Here is a 13,500-nt window from a genome sequence, read left to right as displayed (position 1 = left end):
GATTGAAAGGAAGAAGTTTTCAGATTGAATAAAAAATAAAGACCCAATCACATGCTGCTTCAATAAACATTATTTTAAATGTAAAGAAACAAATATATTAAAGGATGGATATAATACACTAACACTAATTAAAAGAAAGCTGAGATGGCTAAGACAAAGAAGATTTTAAAGCAAAGCATGTCACCAGTGATAAAGAAGTCACTTCATAATGAGAAAGCAGTCAGTTAATGAAAAGAAAACAGAAATCCTAAATATTTATGTGCCCAATAATATGTCTTCAAAATACAAGCAGCAAAAAATGGTAGAACATATCCAAAATTATACTCAAGATTAATATCAATCTCTCAGTTGGCAATCTCTGATTGCTTTTTAGAAAGTAGATACAGTATCAATAAGGAAATGGAAACTTGCACAATAATTTGAACTATCTGACATTTATAAAACTCTACTAAGTGGAAGAATATGCAGTCTTTTCAACTGTGAATGTGAAACATTCACTAGATGGACCATATTATACACTACAAACTAAGCCTCAATACATGTAAAAAGGATCCAAGTCATATAAAGTATATTCTCTACACACAATAGACTTTAGTTAGATATACTAGAGAGAACTCTGAAAACTTTCATATATGAGGAAACTGACACACTTTGAATAACCCATAGGTCAAAGAAGAAATCAAAATAAAACTTAGTATATTGAACAGGATGAATATGAGAAAAAAAATATAAAAATTTGTGGGATGCCACTAGAGCAATATTTAGGGAGTGGGCATTTATAGCACTAAATGTCTATATTAGAAAAACAGACTTTTCTCAAGTCAGTGGCTTTAGCTTTTACTTTGATAGAAAAAATAACATGAATTAAACTCAAAGAAAATAGAACAATAAAGATTAGAGCCAAAATAGATTCAATTAAAATTAGCAGAAGGAACTTTATCAACCTGATGAAGGAGATCTACCAAAAACCTACAACTAATGTTATACCTAATGTTGAAAGACTGAATGCTTTCCCCATAAGATCAAGAACAAGACTAGGATGTCCATTTTCACCATTTCTGTTCAACACTGTACTGGAGGTTCTAGTAAGTACAATAAGACAACCAAAGTAAATAAATAGATGGAAGCATCTGGATTGGAAAGAAAGAAGTAGACAACAATACTGCTTATGGAAAAATAATAAATTTACATCACTAGAATCAGAACATGAGTTTAGCAAGGTTAGAGGATGGAAGATCAATACAGAAAAGCCAATTACATTTCAATATACTATCCCTATCTAAATTAAAAAATTAAAACTAACCAAATGATGCCATATAAAATAGCAACAAAATATGAAATACTGAGTGACAGTTCTGGCAAAAGAAATGCAAGACCTGTACACTGAAGACTATTAAGACATCACTGTGAAGAATGAAATAAGATCTAAATAAATGGAGGGATATACTCTGTGTATCATACCAAGTTTGGAAGACCCAACATTGTTGATCAATTCCCAAATTATCTACAGATCTAATGCAATCACAACAACAAAAAACCACACTGCATTTTTTTGGTAGAAATCCACAAAATGACTTTAAAATTCATAGGGCAAAACAAAACCTAGAGTAGTCAAAACAGTGGAGAGGTGGAGGAAAAAGAGAACAGAACAGAGTTGGAGAGCTATCATTACTTGACATGATAGACTTAAAATAAAGCTAAAGTAATCAAGGCAGTGTGCTATTGGCATTGAGATATGAAAACGGATCAAGGGAACAGAATAGAGAGTCCATAAATAGACCTAATAAACATGTAGACAATTGATTTTCAACACAAATGCTAAGGAAATCCAGTGAAGAAAGTCTTTTCAACAAATGGTACTAGAATAATTCATATTCATGTATTAAAAAGTGAGCTTTGATCTATGTATAGCTCTAAATATAAAAATTAACTAAAATGGATCAAAGTTCCAAGTCTAAAAACCTGAAACTATAAAACCTCTAGATGAAAGCAAAGGAGAATACTGACCTTGGGTTAGGTAAAGAGTTCTTAAATACAGCACCAAAAGCACAAGCCATAAAAGAAAAGAAATCATAAACTGGACTTCTTCAAAATTGAAAACATCTGCTCTTTGAAAAACACTGTTAACAGAATGAAAAGACAAGTGGAATACTGGGAGAAAAATATTTACAAATCATATGTCTGATACAAGATGTGTAAACAATATATTATGGTCTTTTCAATCTCAAGAATAAGAAAACATGTGGACCCAATAAAAAATTGGGGAAAATATCTGAACAGATTCTTCATCAAAGAAGATGTACAGATGACAAGTAAGCATGCAAAAAGATGTTCAGCATTAGTATTAGTTGTTAGAGAAGTGCAAATTAAAACCATAATGAAATAACACTACATACCCATTGGAAATAAAGAATTTGTACATTGTGTACATCGAATACTTGCTCTATCTGGGACGGAGGCAGGTCTCTATTTTTCTGCTACTATAATCACCCACATGGACCCACCCTGGAGGATGCTTATTTATAACTTGATCTTTTGATGGTGAGAAAGCAAAAAAGCACTTTCCTCTGCCTCTACAGCGAGGATGCCAGCCAACTCATCAGAGAAGGTCTGAGGTGGGCTCACTGAGGAACAACCGATGCATGTTATCAAAGTCTCCTCTCCAGGGAACACTTGGGATGGTAAGTCATGTCCTCTGGCACTTCCCAGTATATGATTAATGAGCCAGACATAATTAATTGCTGCTACAAAAAATATTTAGACTTTGCACCATATACGATCTCTGGCCCTTCACCTATCTGTGATCCTGCTTCTCATCACTGGCGTGGCTTCTGAGATATGACAACAAAGGGTTGTGAGAAATGGCTACGTGAAAGGATTAAAGGAGGAAGGAGAGCTTTTCTGTGATTTTTTGTTTCAGAAAAGGGATACTATTTGTCAGAACTACAAAAATAAAAGTTTACTCTGTGTGGTGAGTTGAATTAGACATACATGAAATGAAATGAATTTCCATCCCATTTTTGCAGCAAATGATATTAATTTGCTGGCTAAAATAGCAGTCATCTGGTGCCAGCTATTTCAATAAAATTGGATATTAAATTTTGCTCTCCAATTGAAGAAACATGCCTATGATTAAGATTTCACTCGCAGCTTTTCTAATGCTTTTTTGATTCATATGTAGCTGAACCAAATTTATATAATGCTGGAAAGTTTAATCCTCAAATACAAGTTTTGTATGAGTGAAGGGAAGGCCTAAAGTGATTTTTATGAATTTAACTGTACAATTATTTGTGAAAAATTAGGATTGTTAATTATTCAATAAAACATCTATCTGTTCTTACTTTGTGTGTTGAAATATGTAGTCTGATGATGACTGACTATAAACCAGGCAATTAGGGCCATGTTTTCATCTCTATAGCTCCTAACCAGCCATACATATGGGATATACAGTTACATATCCTGAGTTCGGCTAAAATAATACAGGGCCTAAAATTTTTACCATATATGAAGAACTTATTTAAGAGAATTGAACTTAATCAGAACTACGTAAATGAGAAAAACTAAAAAGGATATGCTCCAGAGAAACAAGAGGGACAAAAAAGTGAAAATTAAACTGACCAGTGAATTAAGAGTTCCTAAGACAGTATTTATCTCCCAAGAAGACAGATGTGTGAATACACTATTTCTCTTCTCTTCTGTCAAGTTTCAGAAACAAACAAAAATCATGAATATTCTGCTAACTCCTTAGGTGGACCTCCTTTGCTGCATCATAGAACCCCTGAAGAAACAACTTGATGAAAAAGGCAAACATATAAGCTAATTTTTACTTGCTACATTAAGACATAACAAGATGCTTGAAAGATAATCGTTCACGTTAATGGAGTAATCAATTGAGCAAGGCTAATTTATCTTAATATTTTAAATGCACCTGAAATTAACCACCACCTGCTATTTCCATATATTATTTACATTTATAAAACAAGCATAATGATTGTCACTTTGAATTATTAGGTATGAACATCTCCATACTAAGAAATGTTAAACAGAAGTGTAGATATTCAAACAGAAAAAAAAAAGATGAGAGATACAAGAAGTGAAAACCTTAATTACAAGAAAATTACTACTCTCAAAATGTCTAAGAAGTGAGCAAACTTTTAGCTTTTTGCTATCTTGAAATATTATTTAATCAAATGATAAAAAGACAACATTCTAGATTCTAGCTCCACTGCACTGTAAAGGAAAATAGATTCTCTGATTTATATGCTTCTGCATCCTCAGGGAGGCAGAAGAACCAGCACCCTCCTGTGTATACCGATAATGCGGTGCCAAGGCCGTGAACTGAGCGCGTATGAACAGATGATAGGTTATTTTTCTAACAACTGTCAGAAAGAATGTCTTTGTAGCAACACTTCTAAAACAAAAAAGTTATTTGGGTAGAAACTTCAAAAAATCATTTTGTACTCAAGAACACCATTTGGCAAGCTAAGTAGTACCCAGGAGTACAATAATTCATTCTGAAAGACTCAGTGGAAACTGTACTGTCCACAAATAGATGTCTTGTGGGATTATTTACATTTTTATACGGCTTTTAAAAGTTTTAGGCACAATCATCTTGATTATGATGAACTGTGTATTTTTGGTTGCTTAACTGGCCCACTATTTACCTGCTATGATATACTCATAATAAGAAAAATTTCCTGTATTCTGCCTCCAGGTATTCCCTTAGCACCTGCTGGAGAGCTGGCCACCAATTCAGATGAAAAATCTCCATATGCCACCTCTGTTTCCATAAATAGCTATTTGCATCTGCCATTTGCAAATAAAATTTGCATGCCAAGCACTTGCCAAAGATATAACACTCCACTGCCCAATTCCTATTTAAATTTGAGCTATCTTTTCATAAAACTATGTGCTATAATAGTTTTTTTTTCTTATTCTTATGAGTCACTAGTTCTCAACCCTAGTTGCACTTGAGTGTCAGAGATTCTGTTTGTGCCAGTGTGTCTCAACCCTACATGCACATCAGCATCTCCCGAGAAGTCCTTAAAATGCTCCTCCCTGGGCTCACCGTAAACAAACTAAAAGAAAAGTGCAGACCCAGAACTTGAGATCTTTCTGAACACTCCTCAAAGCAGTTCTTACATGGACACAGCGCTGAGATGCGCCAACACAAATAAAAGTAATAAAAGCAGCCAGAGAGTACCCTACTAAGATTCAAATCACTCTGTAAAATGATATAAAAGGTATGCATGAAATCACTTTAGTTTGAATAATATTTGGTTCCTGCTTTAAGTCATGAAATTAAATTGGTCCACATCAACACCATTAATTTGTAAAAAAGTCACATTCGTCATCTTAGCAAATGTAGTGTTTAATTTGTCTTAGGGCATAGACTTTGGGTCAGAAAACTCAAGTTCAAAACCTGATCCCTGCAACTGCTGAGTGATCTAAACCTTTGAATCTGACTTTAACTAAATATGGACTGTTCCTACCAAAGAGGATTAAATGGGATATTTGAATAGTGAGCAGTAATAGCAATCAGCAAACCAATATAATGAGAATGAGAACTAGAAATTATCGCAGGGTTTTTATCTCATTCAGCTCAATTTACAAACAAGGGTTCTGAGGTCCAGAGGGTAAAAGCCTCTAGATCATGCTTAATAAAAAGCCAACAGAGCCAACCCTACTTAGCATGGCAAAACTGATCTAATAAAACCTTTAGTAGGGCAGGGTATAGCTCAAGTGGTAGAGCACATGCTTAGCATGTAGGAGGTCCTGGGTTCAATCCCCAATACCTCCTCTAAAAACAAATCAATAAACCTAATTACTTGCCCCCCAAAGAAAAACAAAACAAAACAAAAATTTAAAAACCAAAACCAAAAAAACCCAACAAAAAAACCAAAAACCTTTAGTGAGTTGCTTGGGTGAAAACTATTATCTGATAGATCTATTGAAGGAAATCTCCATAACAACTGAACCTGTGGTATTTTTGGTGATTTTTACCATTTAGAATATAAATAAGAAGTTTTATCTTCGATTGCACTAGGCTAATTTTAAAAGATGTAATCAGACATACATCTTTACTGGGATATATTCTATGGACAAAAGGGACTGCAAAGAAATACTGACCATTTGTAAGTTTGTGGTTGGTTGTGGTACTGGTACAGTATTTCTGGAACAATTTTGTATGTACAGTAAGACAGAAAATAAGTAAACATACTGATGCTGCAGAGAACCTGTAAACTCATGATTTAAAAAAAGTTCCTTAACCAGAAATGATAATAACACATAATGTTAGTTTCTAAATTCCATTATCACTAAGAAGAACCAGTGCTGATTACAGGCCTGGGACAGGAAGAGTACAAGCTGAGTTGATTAACATCTCAATTGCCAAAACACAAAGACTGATGGAATCATACGTAATCAACATCACTAATATCAGCAAAATCTGCTATTATATGATTCCTGGCATGATGCAATGTGAATCACAAAAAAACATCTAGGTAGGGTTCTTCCCCCAAATGTTTACCTGCATCCAATCATGAAACAACAATAAGATAAATCCAGGAAGAAAAACATTCTCCAAAATTATTTCACACTCTTCAAAAATGTCATCATCATGAAAGCTGCCCACACCCCCACTCCCCACAAAAATGCAGAGGCAGAATTGTAAAATAAAGAGTCATGACAGTCAAATGCAACACACAATACTGGGTTGTATTCTGGATTGGGGGAGCTGGGGGATCCAGAGTTTATAGACATGCTGGGATAATTAGAGGACTGTTGACTGGATATCACATATTAATATTTATCAATATTAAATTTCCTAGGTGTGATAATGGAATTGATGTAGGAAAATTTTCTTTTCTTAGAAAGTGTATTCTGGAACATTATGAAAAAATATTTAAAAGTCTTCTTTATTATAAATCTTTTTAAAACTAAGCTTTACATTCTGGAATAGTTTAAAGTTTTAAAGAAAAGTTGCAATGCTAATATTGAAAGTTCCTGTATATCCCTCAGAGTTTCCCCCATAATTAACAAGCACACACTACCATGGCACTTCTGTAAAAACCATGAAACTTACATTGGTACATTACTTTTAACTAAACCCAAGACTCTATTTGGAGTCCACGGATTTTTCCATTAATGCCCTCTTTCTTTTCCAAGACCCAATCCAGGACACCACATTGCTTTTAGTTGTCATGTCTCCTTGGTCTCTTTTGATCTGTGTGTGACAGTTTCTCAGTCTTGTTTTTCATGACCTTGACAGTCTGCAAAAATACTAGCCAATTATCCTGTACAATGTCCTGCAATCTGGTTTTGTCTGATGTTTTTTTCATAATTAGACTGGGCTTATGTTGGTGCTTTTGGAAAGACTATCACAGAGGTGAAGTGTGCCCTTCTCACAACATCATATTAGGAATACATGACAGCTACAAGGCATCACTCGTAGTGTAAATCTTCATCAGCTGGTTAAGGTAGTGTTTGCAGATTACTGTCTTTCTCTCATGTTGCTTAGGTGTGCATTTCTCATTACCCTTTTCAGTGCAGTTACAGGCTCTGCTCCAGGACCTGGTTGCCTCTGTGTCCCATAGTTGAGTCTTCTCCCCAGTCATGACCACCTCAGATCCAATGCCACAGGAAACCCGGCAGCTGCTAGAGCAGACGTCTCCCTACCCTGCCTTGGGGAGCACTCACGCTCCTCACAGAGTCCAGGCTTCCCAGAGCCCTCCTGTTGGTCCCAGTGGTCCTCCAACAAGCCAAGGGGGCTTGTCTCTCCATGTAGGACCCCGGTGTGGGGTGGCTCTCACCACTCACTCCCCAGGGAAAGTGCCTACCTGTGTATTCTTTTTTGAGTCCCTTCCCTGGGGCACGAGTCTCAACCTAATCACTTGCTTTCCTTCCTAACCCATTTCAAGCTTATCTTTTTTAAACTTTTGGTTGTTCAGGAGTCCTTCTGCCAGTTTCCAGTTAGTTTTCAGTGAGAATTTTTCCACATGGAAGTGTATTTTTGATTTGTTTGTGTGGGGATGTGAGCTCTATGTCCTCTTATTCCTCCATCTTGATTGACCTCCTCCTGTGATATACATACAGTTCTATGTGTTTCAGTAAACACATCCAACACCCAGTGCCACACAGAAAAAATTCCTTTACCTTAAAAGATCCCTGTACACCACTTTTCAGCCAACCACTTTCCTTTAGGGCCAATCCCTGACAAACACTCATGTGTCATGTTTCTATAGTTTTGCCTTTTCTAAAACAAATTATATAACATGTAGTGTTTTGGGTCTGACTTCTTTCACTTGCATTTAAGTTTCATCTGTGCTGTTGCATGAATTAGTAGTTCATTTCTTTCCATTGCTGAATAGTAGTTCACTGAATGGATATACCACAATTTATCCATTCCTCTGTTGAAGAACATCTTACTGCTTCCAGTTTTTAGCGATTATGAATAAAGCTTTCACAAGCATTCACATACAGGTTTTTGTGTGGATATGAACTGTATAAACTCTTGGGTAAATATTCAAGAGGTCAACTGCTGGGTCATATGGTAAGTCTAAGTTTAATTTTATAAGAAACTGGCAACTCGTATTCCATAGCAGCTGTACAATTTTCCATTTCCACTAGCAAAGATTGTTGATTTGCATCCTTGTCAGCATTTGTTATTGTTAGTTTTCTTGTATTATAGCCATTTAGTGTTCTTTCCTTGTGGTATACATTTATTTTAAGGGCTGTATTACTCATCTATCAAATTCAAATACTACATAAAATTTTAATTTAAAAACTTCACTAAACTAAGATCCTGAAGACACAGAGCAATAAAATTTTAGACTGTATATTTCAGATCATTTAAGACTGTCTTCTTCAAATTAAAAAATGTTATTACTTTTTCTAAGTATAAAAGTAGGTAAATATATACAAAACATTATCAACAGCTCTACCATCCAGAGATGACCACCAATTTTTCAAATTGTGTGTGTGTGTGTGCACATGTGCTCAGACTATAACACATCTAAAGGCCTAAAGTCTGATATGTTCGAGGAACAAAAAGAAAACCAGGTGTAAAAGAATGATAGTAAGCAAGGTGGCTGTAATAGGAGATGAATTTGGAGAGAGATCAGTTCAGGTAGAGCACGGTTCTTCAATGTTTGTGTGTGTCCAAATTACGGGGAGGCCTTGTTAAAACAGAGTCCACCCCTAGAGATTCTGATCTAACAGATTGAGAACTGGACATGAGATTCTGTATTTCTAACAATTTTCCAGAAGTTGAAGATGCTGCTGGTCCAAGGTCCCACCTTGAGAATCCTTCTTGGGCACACCACACTATGATGCGGAGTCTGTTTTTCTGTTGTTGTTTTTTTTTTTTTTAATTGCAAACAAATGAGAAGACACTGGAAGATCTTAAGGGCAGAAAGGTGTGATTTTGTTTTGAATTTTAAATAGATTATGGTGGCTGAGGTGTGAAGGCTGGATCAGAGGGGACAAGATGATAAAGATGATAAACGGGAAGCTAGTACTAGTGAGAAATAATGGTGTCTTGAATTAGGTTAGAGGGAATGTTAAAGTGTGAATGTAATCAGGATAAATTTAGGGAAAAGCTGATAGAACTCACAAACAGATGGGCTACTAGGGTGAAAGCGGAAGAAATGAAGGGAATGCCGAGGTCGCTGGTTTGACAACGGCCTCTGGAAGATTTTCTGGGGGTGCTAATCATTAAGTTCTTATTTCAGAAATATCTAGTTTGAGATATTTGTTAATACACAATTAGAAACACCAAGTATGCAGGTTAGTTATACAAATCTGAGGCTTCAAGGAAGAAAGATAATTAAACCAATTGGAAGTTATTAACTCAAAAATAATATGTATAATCATGAGGCCTACTGAGGTCATTACTATAGATCAATGGATCTCAAGCAGGGGTGATTTTGCACACCTCCCTGGAGATGTTTGGCAATGTCTGGAGACATTTTTGATTCTTTTGACTTAAGAGTTGGCAAGACTACTGATCTATTGCTTGGAGGCCAGGAGAGCTTCTAAATATCATAAAACACATAGGAGCGCTCCTAACAACAAAGAATATCCTGCTCAGACCATCAATAGTGCTGAGGTTGAGAAACTCTCAGATAGATAGATAGAAAAGTTTCTTTCTCATACGAAGGGAACAAGGGAGCATGAGGCCTTTCTCAGATATACAACCAATTAGAAAATATACCACTCATCCACACGATTTAAAATTTGCTTAAATATCTGGCCAGCTGAAAAATGAATTAAAACTATCTCAAATTACATGATAGCATTAGACTTAAAAAGGCTGCTATTAGACAGTGAAAAATAGTTACAATAAGGAAATAAGGTAAAACGGATGTAATAATGGTTTAAATGAAAAGCCCTGACTCACCAATCCATCAGATCCTATGTGGTCTCCAGGGCTCCTCTGTCATAGTGTGCACACCCTTGTTAAGTGAATAAATGCACAAATATATAAGCACACAAATGAATGAACATGAGGGCTTAGGTCTCTTAGGTATTTAGAAATACACATAACAGGGAAAACAGAAGAGGACACTTTAATGAGAGCATAGGCCCATAACTTCTGGACTGTGGGTACAGATCCACAGAATCCCCAGAAAAAACAAAAAAACAAAAAACAAAACAAAACAAAAACCCTCCAAAAGTGTAAAGGAAGTAAATGAGGAGGATGATTTAAAATGAAGAGAAATCCCAACTTCAGGGTAAAGAAAAATCAAAAATACACACTGATTCTAGTAACCTTCAACATCTAACATCACACACACCAGAAATTTTCAAGTAAGATTTCCGAGGGCTTTATTCTCTGGAAAATATCTATGAATGCAGTGTTCAGGTCTGAGTAAAACAGATCTACATTACAGACGATAACTTCATAGCCTACTGACTGAAACACAGCTGCTTCATAAACAAGACTGCAGATAATCTTTCACACAGAGAGGTGCTAAGATCACAAATCGACCCTAATGTTAATGCTTTTCCTGCCAGAAGAAGCTGAGTATAGGTGAAAGCTACTGGAATTAGAGGATAAATGTACTATAGATATGAGGAGGTGACTATAGGAAAAAAATAATTCAATGTTAAAAGATAAGTGAGGAAGACCTCAAGGGGGAGAATGGGAGAGGTAAAAGAGATAAACACACTTAAGAGATCGTCTAATCATAATGAACATAAAGAGCAGATGACTTCAATCAGAGAGAGGATGCTTTTAACCCATGAAACCCATGGTTTCAATAAGGATGACTTTTCACCAAGGACAAGCTGGCCTGTATCATTCACTCACTGGCCAGTGGAGTACATGTGTCGCTGACTTTGACCTTATGTGTTCTCCTTACACACTCAAGGCCTATCACAACACTTTCTGCTTTAGGACAATTGTGTTTAGTAAATTAGAGCTGTAAGCTGGGCTCGTGGGAAACTACAAATAGATTGATTTACGAACAGAAGGTTCACCCACTGCATACTGGTCCATCTTAATTCTGTATCAAAAGAAGTTAAAAATGTGCTACTTCGGACACACAGGGCTGACCATAACTCACCCTTCCCAGTTCTTTATCTTCAAGGGCCAGGACCCCAGTGCTTTCCGTGAAGAGTTTTACTTTGACCACAGGCCGTGGATGGGTAGTGGTAAAATCTCCTTGGGTTCCCCATCTGCAATGAAGTAACAAAGATTCTCTTTAAAATGCAGTGTAATTTGTTTTTTTCCAGATATATAGATCTCCTTAGAAGGCACGTTAAGCAATACTGAAACTTCCGTGGCTCAGTGAGATTTTTATCTCTGCTTTTGTTTCTGACAGATGGCACAGTCAGGAAGGAAAATCACAATAAGCTTTACAGCTTGTAATAATTACTCAGCTGTTCCAAAAATTAGCACATTAGAGTACAAAATGTAGAGTGCAGTAAGAATTTAGGTAAGGGGGGGTGGGTAATACCTAAGTGGTAGAGCACATGCTTAGCATGCATGAGGTCTGGGGTTCAATCCCCAGTTCCTCCATTAAAAAAAAAATATTAAATTTAATTATCTCCCCCCAACAAAAATGTTTAAAAAAATAACTTAGGTTAAAGGAAAGCATTATAAATGTTGCTATTGAAACCTATTTTATTAATTTAAATACAAATTACAACACCCTTTTTATGGATGGTTGGGGAAAATTGCTAAGGGTTTGAGGATGTGAGAGGAAGTTTCTCAGAAAACTATGTTTGCACGCTGAAGATTTCACCCCATCTCTTCTTGTTAAGTCTTTATTAGATATTTTATTTGTATTTTTTAAAGTGGAGGTAATTATCTCAAGTCTCTCACTTTATATGATTTTTAAAGCTCTGGTCAAAAGGAAAGAAATAACCATCATAAAAATATGAGTGTTTTGCCCTTAATTCCCCAGTACATCTCTCCTAAGACCGGAGTAAGTCTGTCGTTACCAGGTTTTTCAAATCATCATAATAAAATAACATGTTTTCTTAGCTTATCTTTTAATTAATCGAATCTCACCTTTACCACACACCAACTAATTCTACCATATTTACAAATTTAACTGGCACACACCTGATATTAAAAAATCTTATCAATGTCTCTCATAATTCTTGGAGATCATACATACGTGAGATTCAGCACAACATGAAGAAACACCATTGAGTAAAACAGACACAAGAGAAGGAAAAAAAATGAGACTTAATGAAATAAAGATTCCTGTTAAAAAATTACCAAATAAAAATACCAAGTTCTTATATAGTTTAAAAAAACAGATAATTTACCACTTTCATGGTACTGTCTAAACTAATTTTATAAGCCTTATTCAGAAAGCTGAAATATGGAGAACAGGAAACTATAACAAAAACTGAACAAGTAATGGTGACCTTTTCTCCCATCACAGCAGTTTATAACATTGCGATACACGTACAGTAAGAGCAGAGGCCATTTCAATGACTGAATAAACTAACAGTGATGCAGTTTGTTCCTTCAAAATTACAGTCACATGCCAGAAGGAAGAGAGAGACTCATTTAGGATGGAGAGCAGCTTAATTTCTATTTTAGACTTCTAGAAAGGGGTTAGCAAGGAGTCTTTTTGCCATTTCATAGAATTAAGATAGTCAGAAATAAAGCAGAGCTAAAACAGAAATTAAAAAAAATAGATTCAGAACTAAAATAAGGTTTCAGAGAATAAATCTAAATTCAGAATGTGTGATCTTAAGCCATGAATACAGGCAGGTGATCTGGATGACAGCTCCGGAGTAGATTCCCATGACATACCCTTTTCTTTATTGGGTATCATGCGGTTAACTTTCGGAAACTAACCTGTGGAGACATTTTCTTATAACTGAAATCAAAGATTTTTAATAGTCATGTAGACATAGCCTAACCATTTTCCATAGAATTTGCTGATCTTTTAAACTGTATTCTCTTCATAAAAATTATTTTATGTATTAAATCAATGATATTTTTTCTTCTCAGATGTCAAAAATTCTTTGAAAGTA

At 35.5% G+C, this 13,500-nt stretch overlaps 1 protein-coding gene across 6 annotated transcripts in view; it reads right to left on the bottom strand.

Annotated features, from left to right (window-relative positions):
* CADPS2 (calcium dependent secretion activator 2) overlaps positions 1–13,500 on the bottom strand; it is a 449,680-nt gene that overhangs the window by 215,591 nt on the left and 220,589 nt on the right. For all 6 annotated transcript variants that reach the window (XM_074367152.1, XM_074367154.1, XM_074367149.1 and 3 more), the window contains exon 7: positions 11,568–11,679. In XM_074367152.1, the coding sequence (XP_074223253.1) occupies positions 11,568–11,679 (112 nt within the window). The remainder of the gene's footprint in view (positions 1–11,567; positions 11,680–13,500) is intronic.

The sequence above is a fragment of the Camelus bactrianus genome, chromosome 7, assembly GCF_048773025.1.
Source record: "Camelus bactrianus isolate YW-2024 breed Bactrian camel chromosome 7, ASM4877302v1, whole genome shotgun sequence".
Classification (NCBI taxonomy): Eukaryota; Metazoa; Chordata; class Mammalia; order Artiodactyla; family Camelidae; genus Camelus; species Camelus bactrianus.
The sequence above is the reverse complement of the archived record's forward strand: the minus strand, read 5'-3'. Positions and strand labels throughout refer to the sequence as shown.